This window comes from Chelonia mydas, chromosome 3 (assembly GCF_015237465.2).
Source record: "Chelonia mydas isolate rCheMyd1 chromosome 3, rCheMyd1.pri.v2, whole genome shotgun sequence".
In the NCBI taxonomy this organism is placed as follows: domain Eukaryota; kingdom Metazoa; phylum Chordata; order Testudines; family Cheloniidae; genus Chelonia; species Chelonia mydas.
Genome location: NC_057851.1, coordinates 135,723,991 through 135,749,600, shown reverse-complemented (window position 1 = coordinate 135,749,600; position 25,610 = coordinate 135,723,991). Strand labels below are relative to the sequence as shown.

At 43.1% G+C, this 25,610-nt stretch overlaps 1 protein-coding gene across 17 annotated transcripts in view; it reads left to right on the top strand.

The window, feature by feature from the left end:
• The window catches only part of AKT3 (AKT serine/threonine kinase 3), a 261,533-nt gene that overhangs the window by 197,018 nt on the left and 38,905 nt on the right, over nucleotides 1-25,610 (top strand). For all 17 annotated transcript variants that reach the window (XM_043543356.1, XM_043543358.1, XM_043543354.1 and 14 more), the window contains one exon: nucleotides 24,485-24,699. In XM_043543356.1, coding sequence (XP_043399291.1) covers nucleotides 24,485-24,699 — 215 coding nt within the window. The remainder of the gene's footprint in view (nucleotides 1-24,484; nucleotides 24,700-25,610) is intronic.

Sequence of the window (25,610 nt, the reverse complement as noted above, 5' to 3'; positions counted from 1 at the left end):
TGTTTCATCTATTGCAAGTTATCTGTAAACCACACTGATAATTTAGGGCACAGTTACGGAATCAGTTCAGGGGAGTTGCAAATGGAATCATACTGAGATTGCACTCTTTCTCATATGTAGTTAGTTTGTTGGTTTCCTGTGTTTATGTAAATCTTTCACAAAGAAAGAAAGAAAAAGAGAAAGAAAGAAAGGGGGAAAAAAAGCGTTTTAGAAAATATGTAAATGTGATTGGGAAAAAATATGAAAAATGACAGGAAAATTCAGATGCAGGTATAATATCTGAAACTGCTTTTAACTCGTATGACGTTGGACTAGATTTCAGTGTGCCTTTTAAAAATTTGATAAGTGAAAAGTCATCCAGCCCCTGCACCTTGGGAACTTAGAACTTCATGTTAATGGCACTCTTGACTCACATTTCCTCTTAATTACCCCCCTCATCTGACTTACTGCCTTTGATCAATTTCTCTACTCAAGACACAAGCCATTCCCTTGACCATATCATTGACAAGAACTGCTCTGTCACTGATCTGCCTTCTGCTGAATTCTGTCTGATCATTTTATCTCCTTCTCTGTATTGCTCACTTGCCCCATCTCTGGCTCTCATTCCTTCTGTTACCTCTAGTCCATTGACATTTCTTATTTGTCTCCCTGCCTCTCATTCCTTCTCTTTCTTCACTCTCTTCCATCCAATTCATGATTTCCATCTAAAATTCCAACCTTTCTACCCAGCTCCTTTGCCCCCGTGTCTGTCAGACTGATTCATCCCACCTACCCCCAACTTCCGGTTGCTTTGCTGCATGTGCAGATTTCGTCCACTGTGAGTTTATCAGTTTAGCACTCTTCCTTGCAAACCAGATCTGCTTCTGCACCCTCATTGAATTTCACTATAAGTGTTGACAACCCCAGTATCTTCCTCCTCCCACAGATTAGGAATTTTGGTGTCATTTTAACTCCCTCCTCTCCTCGTACAATGATCATTACATTTTGTTGGGGTCATCACTACAGTATTTTTTAATCCAACTATTTCTCACTGTTCACAGCACAAAGCCCTTATACATGCCTTGATTATCTCATGCTTTAACTACAGCAACTTTCTTCCCGCTGACCATGATGATAGACATCAATCAGAAGTCTGCTGTGAAAATCATGTGCTTCACTCACCACTGCCCAAGTTCAACCCAGTTCAGACCCCTCCCATTGCCTCTGTTGTTTTCCCCTCTGACACTCAGGCTCCTAATTTTTCCTTTTGAGCTCATCTAAAACTTAAATTTTTCTTACCTTTGGTCATACTTCCTTTTGCTCCCTGGTGCCCTCTTTGTTCAGTCCAAGCTCCTTGTTTGACTGTCCTCTTTGTGCCTCCTTTCATATTTCCTTCTACACCCAGAACTTATTTCATAACACGCTGTCATTCCTTAATTCTGTCGTCCTTTCAGACTTTTTCTCAAAAGTCACTTGTTATAAGTTTTTTTTAATCAACCATAGGTTTATATATATTTCATAATAAAATCCCATGCAACCCAGAAGACATCAGCAGTATTCACCCAAGTGAACGCTTGGTCTCATTGTCTGCACACCCACATGTACACCCCAACTTCCTTCTGCCTTTGTGATCAACTCCTGTTCTTTTTAACTTAACTTAGATTGAGTCATTGCCTCAATGATCTTGCAATCTTGAGTTGTTTTGTGAAATGCTGTGCAAATTTTTGGCATTGTATAAGTAATATAGTAAATAATGTTCAGCCCTGGAACTACAGGAAGATAATGAATTTGAGGAAGAGGGGACAAATTTTGGGAAAATAGCTTTTGAATTTAAGGTTTGCATTTATTAGTTAACAAGGAGCCTTCAGAATAGGAACGGTGCTAACTGTTGGGAAAAATAACGTGCAAAGAACCCTGGGTTTATACTTTCAGTTGCAGTGTGGTAAAAGTAAGAGCTGGAGGAATACCATGGTAGACTGTATACAAAAAGTTATTTTTGGTATACTGGCAGGAATTGCTGTTTTAAAACAGAAGATGAGTGATGAGTGTTATGTTTTTCCTCAGCATAACAAATATTTTAAAAATAAAGCAAATAGGATATTTGATTGCATTTATGAGGGATAGAAAAATATATTAAATTATATCATAGTGAATAGTAATGTGCCCTTCTTTGCAGTACTTGTCCAAGTCTGGTTGCTTCACTGTAAGAAATACTCTAGACCTGGAAATGTTAACTGTAAAATTATTTTAGTGGATTTTCAAAATCTGTAAAATGATTTTACCTGAAATATTTACTAAATTGGGTCCAGTTTGGCTCTGCAGCATTGGCTGTGAGCATGCTCATGCTGTTGTAGAGGGCAACAGGGAATATCTCTGGCAGTGCATCCAGACTCCCACTTGTTATCATTGGGAAACAATGATAAGTCCTGCTCCTGAAGGGTGCTTAGTTCTTCTGTGAGATGCTCTCCACTTTTAGTGATTTCAAAAAAAGAATGAAGGAATGCAGCATCTCAAAATTGTGGATGTTGGCATGAGTATACCTGTGGGCTCACAATGCTTTCACTTGACAGCCTGAGACAGGGGTGGCCAGCCTGAGCCTGAGAAGGAGCCAGAATTTACCAATGTACATTGCCAAAGAGCCACAGTAATATGTCAGCAGCCCCTCATCAGCTCCCTCGCCCCTGCTCCCAGCGCCTCCCACCCACCGGCTGCCGATCAGCACCTCCTCCTCCCTCCCCGCACCTCCTGATCAGCTGTTTCGTGGCATGCAGGAGGATCTGGGGGGTGAGGGGGAGGAGTGAGGGCACAGCAGGCTCAGGGGAGGGGGCATGAAGGGGTGGAGTGGGGGAAGAGCCAGGTGTTGAGCAGTGAGCACCCCCCGGCACATTGGAAAGTTGGCGCCTGTAGCTCCAGCCCCGGAGTCAGTTCCTATACAAGGAGCCGCATATGAACTTCTGAAGAGCCGCATGTGGCTCCGGCACCACAAGTTGGCCACCCCTGGCCTGAGAGGTCTGTAGTGGGTGAGGCAGAGCTGAAAAGCATACCGGAAACCCCAGCAAGGTGAAAAAGTCAACTAAAACCTATTCAGATATAAACAGTTACATACAGTGTATATCAGATATGTTAAAGGTCTAGAAATGGCAACAAAGATTGTTAGCGGTAGAGCTGTGTGAACACTGAAGAACATTTTTTGCTTTCAAAAAGTGTAATTTGCTTTGCCAGTGTTTGCATCTCTTTTGTGTTCATTTTCCATTAATATTATATCAAGTGAATTTACAAGCAGGAATGTATGCTTATCCTCATTATCCTGATATGCCCTAGCTGATGAGTACAGACAGAGTTCTGGAAAGCCATATCTTCTCCATCCCAATGTGGTGCACTCCTGGCAGCTTCCAAATGCTTTGTGCTTGGTGGAGGCATCTGCTACCCTCTTAAAAAGTTGTGTTGTGTTTCCAAATACTTCTTCCATATTACTCAGCTCCATTGACTGGTAAGAAAGAGAGGCAGAGCTCTGCCTCCTCTCTTCTGCCCCTCCTTGTTCCCCATGAGATTTCTTGCACCACTGTCAGTATTAGACATCTGCTTTTTCTTGTTCACTGGGAATATAAGGAGGACCTAGATAGTGTCTACTTTGGGTTCAAAATAGGCTCTTTCCAGCTCCCCACCGCATCCTTCTAAAATCGGTGCAAGGTTAAATTCAGTCAGGTCAAATGTGTAAACTCTTGGGACCACAGATCTGTATTTGGCCTGGCTGTCATGGAAGGTACATTTTTTAATGTGGTTCTGTTTAGAGTCTCAGCTTTTGCTGTTGTGTTAGCAATACCTGATCAACTTTCCAACTGTAAAACAATTTGGAAATCAAATGTAGCTCACACTCAAGACCCAGCAAAATTAAAAGTGTTAAGTACATTTTGGCAGTTCACTTTTATTATGCCCAGTCCTCAAATGTACCAGCAGACAATCATCTGAATGTTAGTTATTTTTCACATGCTTATGCGATCACACAAAAAAGTACACGCTAAAAAGAAGCAGATGGTGACAGATGGGGAAGGTTGAATAAGGTGGTTTTGGAAACCTAGAGAAATGCACTTCTGTAATAGTGTAAAAATAAAAATTTATTTGATTGCCATGTTAGAACTAACAAAATAGAATTGAAAAAAATATTTGATTGTAAGAAAACAAATGAATTTATCAATATTTAGTTTGTATTTAGAAAAGTATATGCAACATTTTTATCTTATGCAAGAATAATATATTATTTTTATTGGCCAAATATTTTAAAAAGTGCACATTTTATTTTTATTCCTCCTACAGAGATCCATGTTTAAATTAATCTTTCATTTTCTCACTTCAGGCATTTTCTTATAGTGCCTTTCTTTAACATACTGGCTAGAGATATTGGTGCTGTGTTAGAATGAAAAAAATATTTTATTTCAGGTATAACTGGAAAGATTGTTTCCACTACATTGTAATACTAAATATGCATATGTGTATACATGTTTGTGTGGACATATGTGTAAAATATGTAAACTGTAAATTGTTTGTCAAACCAACAAAACCCTCGAAACTCAAAGCTAAAGCTGTCACAAATCAGCATTAACTCCTGTACAGCATAAGTGAACAAAATGGAATCAACAGCAATGACAATTTACACCAGCTGAGGATCTACTCCAATATGTTTCATATCCTTACATTTGTTTATCCCTCCATAACTTAATATTTAAAATACAGTCTTTGATATTCATTTAATTTTAAAAACAAAGATTCTTCCTTTGATGGTCCCTATGTGTAGTCCACATGTGGGTGTGCATGTGCCCCATGCACCTGAACTCAGATTTTTAGTAAGCAGTGTCTGTTGGTCCATTTCCTGCCCAGTTGTTCTGAGGGCAAAGGGGGGCAATGTGTCCTGGTGCTTCTCCAGTTCCTTCTTACTGCCACATGGCCTGGGTCAGAATCTTCTGTGTCCACAGCTTCTTCCTTCGACTTCTTCAATCTGTAAATACATTGTAAATAGTTTTAGTATTTTATGCGTTTACTCCTTTAGTCTTAAGTATTAGTTAGTTAAGTGTCCCCACCCCTACCCTGGGGAAATCCTCCCTGAGAGGCTATGATTATTCCCAGAGTTCTGGGGTCCAAGAATTGCATTTCCCGCCTTGCTCATTTTTAGTGAGCGCTGAACATCAGTTCTGCTTTTACTGTCTAGGTGAGGCTCACATCTCAGCTAAGTGCAGCATTTGTTGCTCCTTTCCTCCCAGAACGTGTGAGGGTTGAGAACTAAGACTTAGAAAACATCTGATGGAAGAGGCCATGAGACCTCAATCAGATCTGGGCTGCGGAGACATCCCTGTACATCCGCAGCACCACTCTGAGCACTACCTCATGAGTTTGAGGCTAAGACTTCCAAGCCTCAGGAGAAGGCTTCTCATGAGAATAAGGGGTACTCTTACAAGCATAGAGACAAACTATCTTCTTCCAAAGCTGCCCCAAAGAAAAGAGATCCCTCTCCAACTCCTTCAAAGTCAGAGAGTCCATGTGCAGGGATCCTAAAGTTTTAGGCCGTAATTAACTTTTTCAGCAGGAGAAAGTGACGTGAAGGAGCACATATCCATCCGTTCCAGGTCTGGTTCTGATGTGCAAACCGAAAGACAGACATTCACTGCCACTCCCTTTGACATTCAGACAAGATTCAGGGCCAGTATTGATATGGCCCCGGAGGGATCCAGCTTCTTCTGTGACCAGGAAGCATGGATGTGATGGCTCCACCAACTGACTCATGCCGTACCCCTGGGCAGTCTTGAGACTGATGTCTCCCTGGAAGACATTTTTGTTCTACAATATCCCCTCTCCTGCCTCCTCTCAGGTCGGTCTTTATTTGGAGACATAGTTACTTCTTAGGAGGAAGTTATTCCAAGGACATAGAGCCGCTCTGCTTTCCCACCCATGAGCCTGAGTATCAAACCATTGGTACCATCAGTTCCACGGGTAGTTTGGGATCCAGCTTTTTCAGCTAATGAGTCAGGGGTTACAGAAGAACTGCTACCCTATCATACAGCAACGGGCAGGACAGAAGCCCTCAGAGACTAGGGTTTCATGCTCCGACCAGATATGATTTCCCAAGACACAGGTGGTATCCAGTGACGTGAGTTTGTCCTCAGCCAGTTGATCCCTCCTATTGGCTTTATTGGGGCCCTTGGGATTCCTACTCTGTGCACCTGGGATCAGTACACTAAGCCAACACCAACCAGCCCCATCAGAGTAAGGTGAAGTTGAACTGTATTCAATGATTCTGGGAGCAATTTCATCATCTTCACCAGATGAGGTGGTTACCCCATCTTTACCATCTCTGCCTGATGACTACAGGGAATATCAGGAGCTGCTACAAAGGTTGGTATCTGAGCTCCAGATACAGCCTGAAGGGGTTCAGGAGCTATAACATAGATTGCTGGACATCTTGCAATCCTCGGGTCCCAGGTGAATGGCCCTCCAGATCAATGAGGCTATGATGACTCCAGCTAGAACGGTGAGGCACACTCCTGCTTCTTGTGTTCCCACCCTTAGGGCTGAGCCGTTCTACTTCATTCCATCTAAGGGGGAAGAGTTTCTTTTCTCTCATCCACTGTCTCTCTCTTTAGTGGCATAAGTAGCCATCTAAAGATCCAGGCTGCAACACCTAAAACTATACCCTTGGAGAAGGGTGCCAAACAGCTCATCCTTACAGGAGGAAAGGTTTTCTCCATCGCTCTCCAATTTAGAATTTCAAATTATCAGGCCCTTCTGGCTAAATAAAACTTCACTAATTATGCAAAGTTGTTGAATTTTAAGGACAAGGTCCCTCAGGAAGATAGAGCTAACTTCCGGTCCTTAATTGATGAAGGCAAATTAGTGGCTAAACCCTCTCTTCAGGCCGCAGTAGATGCCACAGACTCCACTTCCAGAGGAATGGCTACAGTCATTGTCATGAGGAGAGATTCCTGGTTACAATCCTCTGGTTACCCTAAAGAGGAGCAGAGTACCATTCAAGATCTGCCCTTTGATACAGTTAACCTGTTTAGTGAACAGATAGATGAATCTCTCCACTCACTTGAGGACAACACTTTGTTCTCTGGGTATCTATGCCATTGCCCCAAAGAGGAAGCATCCCAAGCAGGGGTGCAGAGCAAGACCACCTCCTCAACCACTTTACCACCACACAACTGAGGGTTCAAAGGCACAGGTACACAGTTCCTCCACCATCCACTACCATACCTCACTCTAATCCACAACCAGAGTCTTTTGATGGGACTGTCAAGACCCATGTCCTTTTATTAGTGCCATAATATCTGTTCCTCAATTTTTTTTGAGGCCACTGTATCCAGCTTCCTTACAACTTGAGGGCTTTAACAACAGACAGATTGGTGTTGGAAATTATTCACTGCAGCTGTCTAAATGAGTTTCTGTCAACCTGTACTCACAAAGCTGTTCCCAGTTGCTTTTCAGGGACCAATCTCATGAGGAAATTCTTCAACAAGAAGACAATTTACTTCTCCACTGGGGAACCATAGAAAGAATTCCACCTGAGCATTAAGGGAAAGGATTCTACTCCCTACACATCTTAGTCCTCAAAAAGAGTGGGGGATGGAGACTGATTCTCGACCTATGCTGACTAAATATATTCATCTGAAAATTAAAATTCTGCATGGTTACATTGATGTCAATAATTGCCTCTGTGGAAGAGGGCATATGGTTTGTCTCTTGGCGTGAAAAATGCATACTTTCACATAGATATTCATCTGGCAAACACAAGGTTCTCCAGGCTCCTCCTTTGTCAAGACCATTGCCAATTCAGTCCTTCCATTTGTGCTAGCTATGGAAGCCCTGTGTCTTTACAAAAGTCATTTCAGTGCTGGCTGTTGAATGAGAAGTAATGGATTTACTGTTTTTTCCATACCTCAATGACTGGCTTTTGATGGGCAGATCATGCAAGGCAGTCCAGTTTGTATCCTGATTCCTGCTGCGTCTACTACCTTCCCTGGGAATTTGTGTCAACCACAGAAAGTCCACTTTGACTCCCTGTAGGTACATAAATTTCATAGGAGTGACCCTGCACTTGACTACAGCAAGATCCTGTCTTCCTATCAAGAGATTCCATGCCATGGGTGATCTCATAAAACAGGTCACCCTCAGATTTCAGTCAGAACTTGCCTTTCCCTCCTTGACAGCGTGACCTCATGCACACACGTGATACTATTTGCCAAGATCCATCTCCATTGATTGCAAACCTGGCTTCAGTCTGCCTGCTCACCAGAAAAAGTCAGCATCAATGCCAAAGTAATAATTTTGTTCAAGGTTCTGGCCTCTCTCATCTGGTGGACAAAGCCAGAAAAAGTTTGAGTAGGGACTTTTTGCTCACACCTACACCCGAGGTGAGTTTCATTACCAAGGCCTCCCTCTGAGGTTGGGGAACTCATATGGATGATCATATTGCACAAGACCGCTTGACCCCCTGGGAGTCCAAGATATATTGCAATTTACTGGAACTAAGAGCAGTCTGTCAGGCCTGCAGTGCTTTCCTCCACTCATCCAATCCCGGCATATCCAAATAATGTAAGGCAATATCACAAACTGTCTTTATATAAACAAGCAAAGGGGAACAAGATCCCTTCCTGTATGTGTAGAGAGAGCCAGCCATTGGAATTGGTGTTTCAGACTTTATATAGTCCTTTCAGCAGCATAATTACCAAGAGTGCAGAATTCCCCAGCAGACATTTTTTTCATGGACTACAAGTGGGAGATTCACAGTTTGGTCCTGAATAAGGTCTTTAATCAGTGGGGAATGCTGTCTTGGGACCTCTTTGTCTCTCAGGCAAACAAAAAATGTCTCCTGTACGGCTCCAGAGCAACTCTAGACGGGCTCAAAGTGAGATGCCCTTATGCTACCATGGAGGGATCATTTCAGGTATGCTTTCCCTCTCATCTCATTAATACCATGGGTTATGTAGAAAATCTATCAAAACAGGGCTTGAGTCATCCTTTTTGTGCCCAGCTAGCTGAGATGGTTCTGGTTCAAGGAACTAGTGAGACTTCAAACCATATGCCTGTCAACATCTGACCATTTCCGAACCTGCTAACACAACACAATACAACTATTAAGCATCTCAATGCAGGGTCACTGCAACTCAAGGCCTGGTATTTTGATTGGCATCAGGTGTAGACTTCTTTCATATGGCTTGGGTAGGTAGCAGTGATTATACATTTATATCTAGATTTGATAGCCAGCACATTGCCACAGCAGTGAGCTGGTGAATGTCCTTCAAGCCTCCGGCAAAAGAACAAAGGGAACACTCAGATATGAGGTGCTCCATTGTTTGTGCCTGGTGACCACAGTTGCATATAAGTGTTTGGCTGATTTTCCATTTAAAGAGGGTTTGCCCCCATCTCCTATGAGATGTACTGATATGATTCAATCTACACCAATCTTTCCAACATAAATCAAAACCCGGTGGTTCCTTGACAGGGTCAATAACAAGCCGTTTCATTTTGAGTGGTCAAAATGCTCCATGTGGCCCTCCATTGAGCCTCAGCATCAAAGTTCAGTATAAGGGTCTTGATGCAGTTCCATAAAGATTTGCGGGATTTGAATCTTGTCTTTGGTGGGTTCTGAAAGTCATTGGGCAATGGGATCCTCATGTTTGCATTGATATGGTTGAGAAAGTGAGATATCTGGGTAGCTCTTCTAATCTGTGGAGGCTGGATGTGCGATAGGACTGGGAGCCAGTTGATTGGAGTCAATTTGAGCGTCCCTGACACTATGTGCATGCGTTACTGAGTTGAGCATCAAGGAGGTTAGTATGACTACTGTGAGATGATGCTGGCGCACAGTATTCAGCTGCAAAATATACCAAGGCAATTGTTGCAGTTTGTAAGGTCCGTGGACTGGAGCCCCATGATGTTCCCGCCAATTTCCTGATAAGCACGACACAAGACCTCACCTTATCACGGTTGTTCTCTAGGTGTTGTCGAAAGGTCCTTTTCTGGTTCAGTGTAACACCAAGATACTTTGGGTTAGCGTCATGGCTGATGCTCTCACCACAGAACTTCACAATCAGATGTAGAGCATTCATATTTCAGGTCAGTTCAATCCATCCTCAACCAAAGCAGGAATGATTCTACCAGGAGATGCTATTTGGCTAAGTGGAAGTGTTTGTCCTCTGGAGCACAACAATGCCAGGTACCTTCAGAGTCCACTGGGATCCCTGCAATTCTAGAAAAATCTATTTACCCTTGAGACCCTCTCTATTATTTCCCTACAGGTTCATTGAGTAGCAATTAGTGTTTTTCATCCCCTGCATTGATGACCACACCAGCTTCACTCATCCCAGGATGACTAGATTCTGAAGGGACTTATTAGATCCTTTCCACCATTCTTCCATGTCTCACCAAACCTCCCTTTGAACCTTTAGCCACATGTTCTATATCCATTTCATGATTAAAGTTGTTTTCCTAGTCCTCATCGCATCAGCCAGATGGGTCGGTAAACTGGGAGCAGTCATGGCAGACCCACTATATATTACATTCCATAAAGGTCTCCCTTTGCTGCCACCTGAAATTCATCCCTGTAGTAGTTTCAGAATTTCACAGAAGTCACACCATCCACTTACCGGTAATTTTTTCCAAAACCACATGCCTCTGATGAGGTGAGAAGGCTTCATTATCTAGCTTTCTGAAGAGCAGTGGCCTGTTATCTACAAAGAATAAAAGCAATTAGAAAGACAGTTAGACTTTTTGTTGCCATAGCAGAGAGAGATCGAGGTCAAGCTATGTCTGTTCAGAGACTTTCCAAATGAATCTCTGGCTACATTATTCTGTGTTACCAACTAGTTCACCTGGGGTGGTGAGAGCCCATTCCACTAGAGCACAAACAACCTTGCTGCATGCATCTCTGAGAGATATATCTATGTCAGAGATATGTAGGGCAGCTACCTGGAGCTTCTTACGCCCCTTCACAAGACATTATGCGTTGGTCTAATCTTCTACTACAGATACAGTTGTGGGGACAGCAGTATTACAGTCAGCCATCACTTCTGCGTCCTCGCTTTCAGCTCCTGTTTGACTACTGCTTGCTAATCTCCCATGTGTGGAATACACATAGGGACCATCACTCAAAGAAAAAATTGAGGTTACTTACTTGTAACCGGTCGTTCTTTGAGATGTGTAATCCCTATCTGTTTTCCACTACCCGCCCTCCATCCTCTCTGCTGTGACTCATAACTGGATTCACAGTAGGAGAAGAAATTGGTGAAGCACTGGTCCACGCTGCCCCTTGTGCCCTGGGTTCAAAACGAAAGGCGAACTGAGCGTATGCAAACCAACAAATGCCGCTTACCAAAAATCTCTGGTCTTAGGTGCATGATGCTCATGTGTACCGATGTCGGGAACAGAAATGGACCACACATCTTGAAGAACCTCCAGTTACAGGTTAGTAACCTCCATTTCTACATCATTTGTTACAAAACTTCCCTGGATGCGGTATATTTGATCTCATAAACTAAGTAAAATCTAGACTACTGAGTACCTGAATGGGAAACCTTCAAGGAAAACTCAGGAAACTATAGGAAATGGCATTAATGATTCAGCTGAATGACACCCTTCATATTATTCTGAATCCATACTGAACCACTGCCCTATCATGGTGGTTGGGAGCACTTTTCTGTTAGGTGGTAATTTCTGGATGACACCAAAAACTCCAAGTTCTGACCACTTGTGGTCCCCAACGATCTCATGGAATTTTCACAAGCGTGGAGGTGTTGCCCTTGTTGTCTTGGACAAATTGAAATTTAGTTAAGCAAAATACAATTAACTAAATTTTACTTCAGTTTCCATTGATATTTTTAATTTATTTACTCCCAATTTAAATACATTCCATACTATCTAGGTCTCCCAAGGTACTATCATGCATAATCTGGTCACGTCACATGTAGGAACACAATAATAGTTAGTCAGGTAAGACAAATACTATGTAATGATGTTGCAGTGAGGTGTTGAAGAGCTGGTTTATTGTATATTGAACTTCATTTCAGCAGCAGGTGAAGAGATTCTTGTGGCGTAGTGGGGGTGGAGAGACTATATACCTTCATTACACACACTCATGTTTGTGTTATAAATAGGAGTATGAAGTTATATTTGCAGGAAACTGTTTGCCAATCAATGACTTTACATCAAAAATTTAAGCAAAGTTATTTTTCACTTTGAAGCATGTGAAAATGGAAAAAATTACATTTTTCCTTGAAATTTTGTACTTGTGAAATTTCAGACAAGTCGTCCTTTTTTCCCTTTCTGTTATAGTTTGTTATAGTATTGTGGACCACACTGGGTCTTTCTCATGAACCTACCTACTTCATAAAATGAATGCTAATAACTTGAGTGCCAGCATTTTTGTCCCCTTAGCATTAAACCAAGGGGCCTTGAAGACAGCGTGATGAAATTTAGGCAAGGCAGGATACACAGATCAGTAACATCACTTATTTGCAAACAGCAGCAGCAAGATCAAAAGGCCACGCAGCATTGACATGAGAAAATATTTGTACAACTGAACAGACACAACAGCTCCTACAAGAGTAGAAGAAGAGTTACTCTCGGCTTTCTCCCTAGGCCAGATACGAGTGTTCTAATGTAAATACTTCTGAATCTTCATGCAGTCTGGCTAATCTCACCAGACGTGCAGCCTAATTGTCCACAACCAGTGTGTAGCGAAGCGATGACTCACCTGGTCGGCGCCTCCTCCTGGCCGTCTCGGGAATTAGCTCTCCAGCATACGAAGCCCCTCCTCCTGGCCGGTGTCTTGCCTGCCTTAGGGCCCCCGTGTCCCTCCCGGACCCCGGTGCCCTTTACCTTGGAGTTCTGCCCTCTGCAGTACCCCCACATGCTGGGTCTCCCCTCCCAGGGGAACCCTCAACCCTCTATCCCCACCTTGCCTCAGTGGCTACTGGCAGTCATCATCTAGCCCCCGCTCACTGGGGCAGCCTGCAGTCTGTAAACCACTCATCACAGGCAAGGGGGTTTGGGCCAGCTGCCTCTGCCTAACCCTGGACTGTACCTCTGCAGCCCCAGTACCTTCTTTAGGCCTTGCACAAGGCCTGCAGCCTGGGGAGTTACCAGGCTGGAGCTCCCCAGCTCCTCTTGCCTTTCCCCAGCACTACTCTACCTCAGGTACCCTTCTCTCCCAGGCAGCCAACTTCTTCTCTCTCCAGAGCTAGAGAGAGACTCCTTCAGCTCCTGGTCCACAGCCCTTTTATCAGGGCCAGCAGGGCCCTGATTGGCATGTCCCCAGCTGTGGCTGCTTCCGCAATCAGCCTAGCTTGGCTGCTTTTAACCCCTGTTCTCCAGGAGTGGGGCAGCTGCCCTGCTACACAGTGTCAGACATCTTTCCTCTTAAAGATGTAACGAATACGCAAAAAACATAAAAAAAACCCCAAAGTAGAAGACATTTCAGTTGCACATTGTCTGTCTATAACTATCTTGTACAACCCAGTACTTCAAAGTAGGGATTAGTTTTCTAATATAAGCCACATTTTTGTCCAAAACAATTAAATAGGACAGTTCCCTATAAAATTAAGATAAGCTTTTATTAATGTAATGTTCTTTTAATTAATTTAGTCCATCAATACTGGCAAACTCCTTTATCATCCGGGTACAGCTTGCAGTAGTGTCCATGTGATAATGAAAATATAAGTGTGTCCTCCACCAATAGTCCTTAGTTTTGCTGAGAACTACAAGGTATAAGTAAAAGCCCAAAATATCCCCCCTCCCTTTTTTTAAGACACTGGCGAAGGTGCTACATCTTCTCAGCAAGAATGGCTAATTAATCAGGAAAAATAATCTTGCCGAAGTATCTGTATTCATTACTTCTCCAGCTTGTCTTGCATCTCATAGATGGAAGTGTGTGTTAAGACTCCAAATAGGGCCATAAATCACTCAGTTTTCCTAACTGGGGAGTACCTAATGATATCAAACTGAAGGAGGAATGATAGGTTCTGTGGATCTGAAGCCTCTAGTAACCATTTGTACAGTCACCCCAGCTGCTTCTATGAAGATTATTTTGTAATCCTACAGTACGAATGTCTCTCCCTCTTACTTTATTATCCATTGTCTCCATATTAGCTCTGAGGGTTTGATTTTTCTTGAAAAGGCAAACCCTGCTGTTGCAGTACTGTGGTCTTTTACTGGGAAAAAAAAATTCTGTGTAGATGCCTAATATTTTTCACTTTTTGTAATCTGTTGAAGTTACTGTTTCTTGTTGGGAGTTGCACGTTTAAGTTGGTATCTCATTGTTTTTTGCTCTGACAGGGTTTTTTAAACTCACGTAAGAGCACAGTGAGTTCTTAGTGTGACAGTAGTTGAAAAAGCTCTGTATTTTGATGGATGAAAAATGAAAAGTTTGCTGTTACAGCAGCCAGTTTATTCGTCTATTAAGTATTTTAAGATATCGTAAAGAGAAGGAGGGAGAAAAGGGGAACTTTACTCCTAAAAGTGAATAGGAAAAACTCTTGTGCAGGACTGCCAAATCATGCGGCATTGCGTGCTAATCTTAAAATGAGGGGAAATGCCTGAGAAAACTGGCTAGATGGGGAAAAATGGCTCCTCTCCTACTGAGATCCCACATACCCATCTCCCAGTTTGGCAAGAACACTGGAGAAGTCTCTATCAACTCCTCAGGCCAAATATTCAGTTTTTTCAAACTACGAAGTTGGGAGATTTATCATTCTTTGGATACAGTTAAACTCATAGAACTCATAATTTGATTGACACTGTTACAACCAGCATGTGGGTGGTCAGACCTACTGGTCTGAGCAGGAGTGGAATTCAGACTGAGTCAGATATCACGAGGAGGTCAGAGTCTGAGACAGGCCAGTGGGCAGACTGAGAATCAGTCATCTGAGGGCAGGCAGGGCCAGGATATTGGGAGGTCAGAGTCTGAAACAGGCCAGAAGGCAAACTGAGAGACAGGCATCAGGCAGGGTCAGATTACCAAGAGATTGAGGTCAGGCTCCAGGTTAGAAACAATCGAATAACAAAGTCGAGGACAAACCAGGGTCAGAAGCCAGAATCTTGGGTCTACTGCGAGCAGAGATGGGCAGGCAGTCTGTGTTGTTGCTAAGGCAGCTCCCTTCATGGCTTCCTGGTTTAAGTACTAGTACCAGCCAATCAGTGGGCTATGAGGGGCTACCACTCAGGTCCTGCTGGGCAGTACTTCCTGCTGAGCCCAGCCTCACAGGGTCCTCCTGTGGTGATGCAGAGATGTTAGTGGCCCAGAACCCCTAGGGTCCCAGGTTCTAGCTCTGCAGGTTCTTACAGACACCACCACAACCTTCTGTATGAGTGATTTTCTTACTTTATTTAAGTGATAGGTGTCTGAGACTGTTTTGTAAAATGTCTATCACCACTGTTGATCAGAGCTTTGAATTATATACTTTCTTGTTGCTGCAACAGTTGCCACAATTCATACAAAGTTATAACAAATATATTTTTAACTTCTATTGAAAAATATATGGGTGGTGAATATTTTGTAACAGACCAACAACTGAAGTGATAAGAATGTGTGAAGTGTTAGTAGAAATTATTAGGTGCATACTATTCACCTGAACTGTAAGGTTAATTGAAAACAGTTTTTCCTCCCTGAATTAACTGTAAATTGGTGTATCCAAGTTCTCAGTTTTCTTTCACAATATAGGTGTGCAGACAGTTTTAGTTGTTTTAATCTTTTCCCATCTGTTCTGTCAGAATTGATTGAGCGATAAGATATGTCAGGGTCTGCATTGTCTTATAATGAATATCTCTAAAGTGTTGAGAGAGACTGTGAGTAAACTGAATGTCAAGGGTGTTCAGTACCCCAAGAAGTCGTCTTTTATGACATTAATGATTAATGCACACAACAGTGTGAAAGTGATTTCTATTGCCTTTAAAAAATAAATCTTATGAACAACAGTTTGTAAGAGACTGACAATGGGATGTGGAGTCTTTCATTCTCATGGTCACAGGAGTGTTTGTCTTAGATTAGTAGAGTTAAAAAATAAAAGTTAAAATCATCAGATTGCTTTTTGGTACCGTATGGTAAACAAACTATGGATTGCATGAGCTTGTCTCCTATAATCAGGAAGAAGACTTTGAGAAGCCAGTAGGGGCTTGAATCTCTCAAGAAGCAGTAGCAACAGCACTACACTAATCAATGCTTACTAGTTGTGTGCGGATACATGCTCCTTTCTATGAAGGGTGCCTTCAGATCCTTTTTTGGTTCATTATTTCCATGCCAGGGCAGTAGCAAGGGTTTTTGGAAAACTGTACCCCACTTATGTAAGCAGTGTCCCATCACATAGTCACTCCTATAAATGGTTGATAGCATTTGCCTTAAAACCCCAGTTAGCAGGTGGTGAACTCACTAAAACCATTAAATACATTTGATTGACTCACCATTGCAGCTGGATAGAGAAAAGGTAAGAGTGGTTTTCTAGAGATTGACGGCCTCGGGTGTGGATTGTGTTTAATGTCTAAACTGATAAAAGTATAAATATGGGGCAATTATTTTTTTCTTGAACTTTTGCTTTAAAAATCATTTTATGTATCAGATATCTGAGTCAGATCTGAAATACAGCTGCCTACCTATTTTAAATAAATTTTGTTAGCTGATACTGGTATTTTGCTATATCTATATAATAACATAATTAGGTTTGCTAGCCTTTTAAGCACAGTGAAAATTGAAGTTCTTATGCAAATCAACAGCTTAACCCTGTTTGACATTACAATACTGTCCAGTGCACATAAAACATCTGTAAGAGCACTTAAGTAACTGCATATTCTTGAGGCAAATATTTTGTCGTAGGATATACCTGTAGGGTATTCACTTGCTGTGGGGATGGGTGCCTCTCTCATTCCAGACATCTTTTTCTGGCATCACTGTAGCCCTGATTTGGAGTGCCAGGTGCAATTCTTCAGCTATATGTCTTATGAAGCCCTTCTGGGCATAACAGCAGTTCTAAATGAAAAAGGCAAATAAAATAATCCTACAGCCCACAAAACAGTCCGGGCTAATCCCACTGTTCCTCACAAGACTGAAGATAAGTGGTCTCTGTGGGGGGTGATTGGGTTCCTAAATTCCTGTGTATCTGGGGGGAGTCTGGGCTGTGCACCCTAAGCTCTAAAAATATCAAACAAATAATGCTCCCTTCCCCCCCCAGAAGTAAAGATGCTCCCCTTTATCTCTTCAGAGGATCCAGGCAGCAGAGGTTCTTCAGGAGCTATTCTGGTAAGCAGCCCTGATTTGTGGGGCCCAGGAGTTCAAGCTCTGTTTCCCTCTGAGTGCCACCCCACACTGGGCTTGGATCCTACCATATAAGGAGCTGCCCCTCTCCAGGTTTGACAGTCCTCACAGAAGCAGAAGTTTGGTGCTGATTGTGCCCAGAGTAGCTCTTTAACCGCTTTCTTACTGGTTGGGAACGTGGTCCACCATAGTACACCTTAGCAGTATCTGTGCAGGTCCTTGTTAAAGCACTTTTCCAACCTATACTATGCCATGTGTTCGATACAAATAAGACTGTATATTTTAGAGTCATTCCAGTGTCTGTTAAAGTTTAATAATCATCACAATTTAATGGTAAATTTAATTTATGGCCACTTTAAGGCCTTAACGAGAATCAGCCTGATAATCTTCTAGTCAAATTCAAATGGCTTATCCTGCTATCTAGACATACAGGAGTAGGTAAGCAACCCAACATAATCTTTAAGTTGTGACCCGTGGTAACAAATGGCAGGCATGCTCCCTCATTTAAGGGAGCCCATAATATCTCATTTCTTGAGTCTTTCCCCAGTCCACAGTTTTATCCAAGTTGAGCCTCAGTCAGCTTGCTTTTACCCACATCCCAGTCTCCATCAAACACTAGGTAAGTAAGCCAGCTGCAATACTTGATATGATGAAGTAGAGCTGGCTGTCGTCTGCACACTGAAATCACACACACTGTAGCTCACACCTCTTTACTGATCTTCTAGAAGGCTCTTATGCCCTTTGAACAGGAGGGGTGATATTAGAACTTTTGCAACCTTGTATAAAAGAGTCATGGGGGAAAATGAGGAAAAGACAAAAGTGTACTTGAATGATTTGTTTAGCTTGAGTAGTGTACACTTTGGGGGAGGGGGACGCCAAGCATGTGATTTAAATACGCACCCCTAATTCAAGAAAATGCAGCCGTATAGTCACCATTTCTGTATTTTCTTCCTGTTTCTTTGCAGTTCTGTGCTGTACTCATGAACAACCTTAAAATACTGTTCTTTTGACATTTGTAAACTACTTAACTTTTTGTCATGCTCCTTTAAGCTTTACTCTAAAAGGTGTGTATAACCTATTGAGGTGGAGCATTCCTGACCTTAAGATACATTCCATTTTTTAAAAGTTTTCAGAATTGGTTGAAAAAGATACTGTAGCACTATGAGAAAATACATACACACACAGACACTCACTCTTGTACATATACACTTAATATAGATTTGATCCTAAGAGGTACTGAGCACTAACCAGTACCATTAACTTTCCACATCCTGTAAATTCTGAAAATTTCTTAAGATAGAATTTTGCACATATTTCTGATGTAAATAAAAAAATAATTTCATGCGTTTACTATGACTTCGTTATACACGGTATTAAATTTATATTATAATAAATTGACACACATTTTCCATAATTTAACATTATTTTTTTATTGCTCTTTTTCCTAAACTAAAACCTTTGAATGTACTTGCTTCTCTGGTTGGCTGTAAACCAGGTATTTAAACAAAAATAAAGGGTTGCCAGTTTTGCCAGCTGGGGATGAGAACCCGGCTGGTGATATGCGGGTTCGTGAGGCAGTTAATCCAGTTTTTATGCTTATTTACTATTTTATGTAAAAAGAAGTTAAAAATCACATTTGGCTCTTTCTTTGTACCACTGTTTTGTTGCTGTTGTGGGAATGCAGCAAAAGGTTGCTCATACTTTTTATTATTATTAGGTAAAACCCCACATACAATACACTCCAGCTATTGGCCATGTGATAATGCCGTGTTCAGAAAATGAAAGGTTTTTTTTCTCCATTGCCATTTTCTAACTCATACATTCAGTCCACACCTCATCTTATGTGTAGTATATGTACCATTGTGTCACCGTTTTATTTAGTTAGCCTTTTTCTTGTAATGACAGCAAACAGTAGAAATGACCGCATATGTGAAAAATTTGCCTTTCCTCTAAGTTAGAGAAAATGGTGATTAAAATATTCTAAACATCACAAATTGATATTCAGTTTTTCAGCAAATCGCTTGGAACACTCTCCTACTCATACAATATTTAATCTTAAAAAGCAAAAGTAATTTTAGTTCATTTGGTCACATGTATGTATATAGGAAATTAGTTTAATTTTACACTCTCCAAAATCTCACTCTTTCCTTGAAAGTATCAAATTCTGATATAATAAAGAATATCTGATGAAGCTCTGTGTTTTGGCATAAATAAATGTAATTTATTTATAAATGTATAAAATGATGTATAGCATGAGTTAATTTGTTAAAACTTACTATTCTTGATCTTAGTTCTATACATGCCCTTAGTAATATACATTTTCATCATAGTACTCCTAATCTTTAATGATAGCGAAGACTACGTATTCGAATATATACATTGACATGAGGCCATTGGAATTGCAATACTGACCCAGACCAGTGGTTCACCTGGTCTATGTTCTGTCTCTTACCGTGGCCAGTATCAAATGCTTCAGAGGAAGGTGCAAGAAGCTCCGTTAGTTGACAGAGTTCTGGAATAACCTGGTCACAGGAAGAAACTTTCCCTAATTTTCAAAGGTTAAAGGTTGCCTTGTGCCCTAAAGCATGAGGGTTTATTTCACTTCTGATTTTTTTTTTTCCTTTTTAAAAAATCCTGTCTAGTGTACCTCTGGATATTCTCATTATCCATATACATCCTCTTCTTTTTTAAATTCTGTTAAGCCTTTGGCCTCAGTGATCATTTGTGGCAATGAGTTCCACAAGCTAACTGTGTTTGTGTGAAATAGTATTCTTCTTTGAGTGATTGCTCATGTCCATTCGAATAAGTGTGTGCACATGCCATGTGCATGATCATTGGAAATTTTTACCCTAGCGGTACTCTCCAGTCTGGGAAGTGTTGGAGGAGGACCTGGACTACCCTTCCACACCAGACATTTTTGAGACCGTACGGGACTTAATTGCCATGATGGCACTGTCCCTGGCCTCCTATTCCTGTGCAATGGCTCAGGTGCAATTGGTGCAAGAACTGGCTGCTGCACCTCTTCTGGCATTGGCATTGGCACTGATGGCAGCACCTCCTATCCAGCACTGGGGCAAGTGCACCATGATGCAGCACCTTTCCCCATTGCCACGGTACCGCTCTTCGGCACTGTCAGGATACGCTCCTCCTTGGTCGGGCTCGGACTACTCATCGGAGTCAGAGGCAGAGTTGTACGTGTCCCGGCAGAGCTGGTACCAGTCAAGATCACCAATGGCCAGGGGAGTAGAGCCGCATTACTTTGTCCCTCAGAAGGGGTATGAGGACTTCTTCACCCACCCCCTCACCCGGGACCTTGGTGGTCGACACATCAAACCACAAGGAGCGGCAGGAGCAGCCGAGGCCCGCCCCTAAGAATAAAGATGCTAAGAAGCTGGACCTCTGGATGAAAAGTGTACTCGACTGGGGGGTTCCAGCTTCTAATTTCCAACCAGCAGTTGGTACTTAGCTGCTATGTGTACAACTCGTGGAATGCTCTCTCTAAATTTCAGGAGGTGCTTCTGTCAGAATCCTGACAGGAATTTGCTGCAGTCCTGGAAGAGGGCAGGGTGGTGGCTAGAACCTCCCTCCAGACTGCTCTGCACTCCGCCAACTCGGCGGTGCTAACCATGGCTACGGGCATCACAGTGAGGCGTAGCTCATGGTTACAGGTCTCGGGACTCCCGGCGGAGATCCAGAACACCATACAGGACCTCCCATTTGACTGTGAGGGGCTGTTCACTGACAAGACAGACTCGAGACTGCACAGGCTCAAGGACTTGCGAGCAACCCTCAAGTCTCTGGGAATTCACACACAAGCACCCCAGAGAAAACCCTTCAAGCCTCATCCCCTCTCACAATTCTATCCAGGTCCCTCCAGGCAGGACTATAATCGAAGGAGGGGCAGAAACAACAGGAGGCGTCCCCCACAGTCCTCCGGCCAGTGTCGGCTCCTCCAAGCAGCCCCGTGGCTCTAAGCTGAATTTTTGAAGGTGTGCCCAGGGATGGAGTGCTGGCCCAAATCCTGGATTTTTGCCCTCCCTTTGTGAATAGTCTGTCCCAATTCTGCCATGCCTGGGCCCAGATTACTTCAGATTGCTGGGTCCTGAGCACAGTAGGGGTAGGATATTCTATCCAATTCTGTGCCCTCCCACCAGCCTTCCCCGTCCCTCTTCAGGGAGCCCTCTCATGAGCAACTTCTGCTACAGGAGGTGCAATCGCTCCTCGTGCTGGGAGCAATAGAGGAGGTTCTTCAGGAGTTCAGGGGTAGGGGGCTCTGCTCCCAATATTTCCTCATCCCGAAGGACAAGGGTGGGCTCAGGCCTATCCTGGATCTGTGAAACTTCAACATGTTCATAAGAAAGCTGAAGTTTCTTATGGTCTCTCTGGCCACCATCATTCCTTCCCTGGATCTGGGGGACTGGTACGCCGCCCTCGACTTGAAGGACGCGTACTTTCATATATCAATTATTCTAGCACACAGGAGATTCCTGAGATCCATAGTCAGCGGCCTGCACTATCGGTTCACTCTTCTACCATTGGACTTTCAGCAGCCCCGCGCATGTTCACAAAATGCATGGCAGTCGTGGCAGCCTTCCTGTGCAAACACCGGGTACAGGTCTTCCCGTACCTGGACGATTGACTTATCCAGGGCAATTCCCGAGTGCAAGTGCTGGAGCATGTTGCCCTGGCACGAACTATTTTCAGCAGGCTGGGGCTCATTCTGAATGTATCTAAGTCAGTATTGGGCAACCTGCGGCCCGTGTTGCTAGACAGTTTGTTTACATTTGCACAGCTGCCCTCAGCTCCCAGTGGCCACGATTCGCCATTTCTGGCCAATGGGAGCTGCGGAAGTGGCTCAGGCTGCAGGGACGTGCTGGATGCTGCAAGGAGGAACTGCGTAAATGGCGGGTTGGCAGGGACCTATATACACCGCCACAAAGGCACCACTCCAGGGGGCTCCACCGCTCGGGGAAAAACTTGTGACAATCGTGCACACAGCTATTAGAATGGACATGAGCAACACATCTCGAAGAACAACAGTTACGAAAGGTAGGTAACAGTCTTTTCTCCATTTATCTGTTTCAGATTTGCTCCCTTTCAATTTCAGCATTCAACAATAGAGCAACTACATAAAGGTCTTCTAAAGTAGTACTGATATAATCCAGCCATTTCTGTTTGTCTTCATCACCTCTCACCTTGGCTATTGCAATTCCATTTTCGGTCCTCTCCCAAAAGGCTTAGGCCAGGGGTGGCCAATCTGAGCCTGAGAAGGAGCCAGAATTTATCAATGTACATTGCCAAAGAGCAACAGTAATACATCAGCAGGCCCCCATGAGCCCCGCTCCCAGCGCCTCCCACCCACCGGCAGCCCTGCAGATCAGCGCCTCTCCCTCCCTCCCTCCCCACCCCACACCTCCCGATCAGCTGTTTCGTGGCATGTAGGAGGTTCTGGGGGGGAGAGGGAGGAGCGAGGGCATGGCAGGCTCAGGGGAGGGTATTGGAAGGGGTGGAGTCGGGGCAGGGCCTGTGGCAGAGCCAGGAGTTGAGCAGTGAGCACCCCCTGGAACATTGGAAAGTTGGCGCCTGTAGTTCCAGCCCTGGAGTCGGTGCCTATACAAGGTGCCGCATATTAACTTCTGAAGAGCCGCATATGGCTTCGGAGCCACAGGTTGGCCAGCCCTGGCTTAGGCCTTCAGACCCCAGCATGTGCAGATGCTGCTGGTTGCTTTGTCACAAGTACAAAGAAGTGCATCCCCATGCCCAAACAGTTATACTGGCTCCTTGTTCATTCCAAGGTCCCAGGTAAATTTGGCTTTCTCTTTTTTAAATAAACCTTTTTCCCCCTGTATCTCTGCATTGACTGTAACTGACCTCCGGGGCCTTATGTCTGTCTACTTCCATTCCAGTTCACTTCACTTGTCTGACCACTCCTTTGGCTACTCAATACAGTTTTGTTGTTGTGAAATCCTTCTCCTTAGCAGCTGCTTTTGTCTTGAACAGCCTTCCTCTATCTCTGCATCTTTGTTATCAAGTCACAGAGGAAAACCTCTTATTTCCTTTACCTGTTTCTCTTAAATTATCTCTCTAGTGTATTATTCATGTCTATAATTCATTATATTGAACTCTTAAAAAGTTTTGGGTTATTGTTTATTTAAAAGATGCATTATGTATTTTGCCTCTTAAGTGTATCTGTCCTGAGTAAATATTTGTGCCCTGTGCACTTAAAATTGGTGCCATTCATATGGAGGAATTCATATTATTAACTTCTAATTGTCACACAGTTTTTAAGGTTCTTAGATGAGTAATTAAAGGAATTTGAACAAATCAGCACTTTTCAGGATGCCTGTATATATGTACATACACATTGTACCCCTCAACTGCATTGCTTTTAGGGCTTCTTTATGGCCATTTTCCACTGTGATACCTTTCTCCATTTCATTATGAAAGCGTATTGAAATCAGCTTGTCTAGGTTGCTGATCTCCATTCTCTTGGGGGATATTGGGGTGAAGGGTTGTGGCATAAGAAGTCCTCTAGAGCCATAAACAGTGGAGACAAGCGTATTTCAATGCACCAGAATCAGTTCTGGTGTTCTGTGCTTTGGACTGTGAAGGGAAGTGTAGCTGGGGGCCCAGCATATAAACAGCCTGCTAGGAAGCTATGCATACTTTAAGAGTATTAAAATGTTAGTCTTAGACTCTCCTGCTGCAGTTGGAGAGCCCAAGTGAGGAGAGGATGTAGTTGGAGAGGAGGAGAGAGAAAACCCCTAAGACAGGAGTCAGAGAGAAGCTAAAGACAGCGCCGGTGGTTGATGGCCAGTAGATCAAGCTTCCCTTCCTCTCCTGAAATGGAGGGCCTGTGATAGGATAATGGGGAAGGAATGGGGGAGAACAGGGGAAGGAAAAATGCACTGGTCACATTGATAACAACCTTCTCTGTTCTGTTTGTCTCAGACATTTATATAAATAACAATTGTGCTGTCACAGCATGAATAGAATTTCAACCAGGACTGGTTGGGCTCAATTTTGTAATAAGCAATAAACTTTGTAGGGTCAATGTCTCTGTGTCCAATGTTTTGGGAATCTGTGCCCCATATTACAGCATGGCAAGGTTGAAAGATATGTTAATACATGAAAACCTTCAATCTAAATGGATTGAAAAGATCGGTTTGAAACCCCATATGATTTATGCTTGGGTTTTTTTTATTTGTATTTTAGGTATTAGAAGACAATGACTATGGTCGTGCAGTGGACTGGTGGGGCCTGGGAGTTGTCATGTATGAAATGATGTGTGGGAGATTACCATTCTACAACCAGGATCATGAGAAACTGTTTGAACTAATACTAATGGAGGACATAAAATTCCCTCGAACTCTCTCGTCAGATGCAAAGTCATTACTTTCGGGTCTCTTGATAAAAGATCCAAATAAACGGTGAGTGTAAAAGAACTCTGAGACATAATATAAATCTTAACTTCATTAAATTAGAAAAACGAAATTAATGTAATGAATAAGACAAAATTGTCTAGGCTAATACTATCCTGGGCAGGTCGTGGGGGGTGGGAGGTATAGAGAGAGAGAGAATGCATAACAACTGAGTGAGCTGCCATGATAAGGAGAGTTTGGCTACAGGGGGAAGAGTCCCAAGGATTTAACAATTAGATAGTCACCCATTCTCCTAGAAAAGCAACTGACCGAATAAAAAAAAAGCCAGTACACTTTACAAACATACCATAAATTTAGTCTAAATAAAAAAGTCCCCAGGGTAAAAATGCAGGCAAGAAGATGAGTAGCAGGGTGCAGGCTACCCAGTTTATTGCACTGAGTGCAACGTGTATGATTACTTGCCTCATAGGCAGGTGGCATATGTGCATGTGTGGTTCAAGCAACTCATGGCCCTCAGGAACAGAGTACGGGCTCTTGAGGCCAGAGTAGCTGAACTGGAGGAGCGAAAGGAGACAGAGAGGTGCATAGAGGAGACTTTTAGGGATGTAGTAGAGCGGTCTCTCCTCCTGTCTGACCATCCCTGTTCTGTTAATGAGGACAAAAGTCTTGGGGCAGGAAAGCATCAAACTTGAGCAGAGGGAAACAATCCCATTGTTGGGATCCACCTTTGAGAGCATGTCATGATATCCTCTCACACTGAGGATATTCCTCCGGGGGCAGAGACTCCAGTTACTGGGAATAGACAGGCAATAGTAGTGAGGGTTTCAATTATTAGAAATATAGGTAGTTGGGTTTGTAATGAGTGGGAGAACTGCATGGTGAATTGTCTGCTGGGTGCGAAGGTAACTGATTTCACAAGACATCTAGGTAAACATACAGGTGGTGCTGGGTGGAGCCAG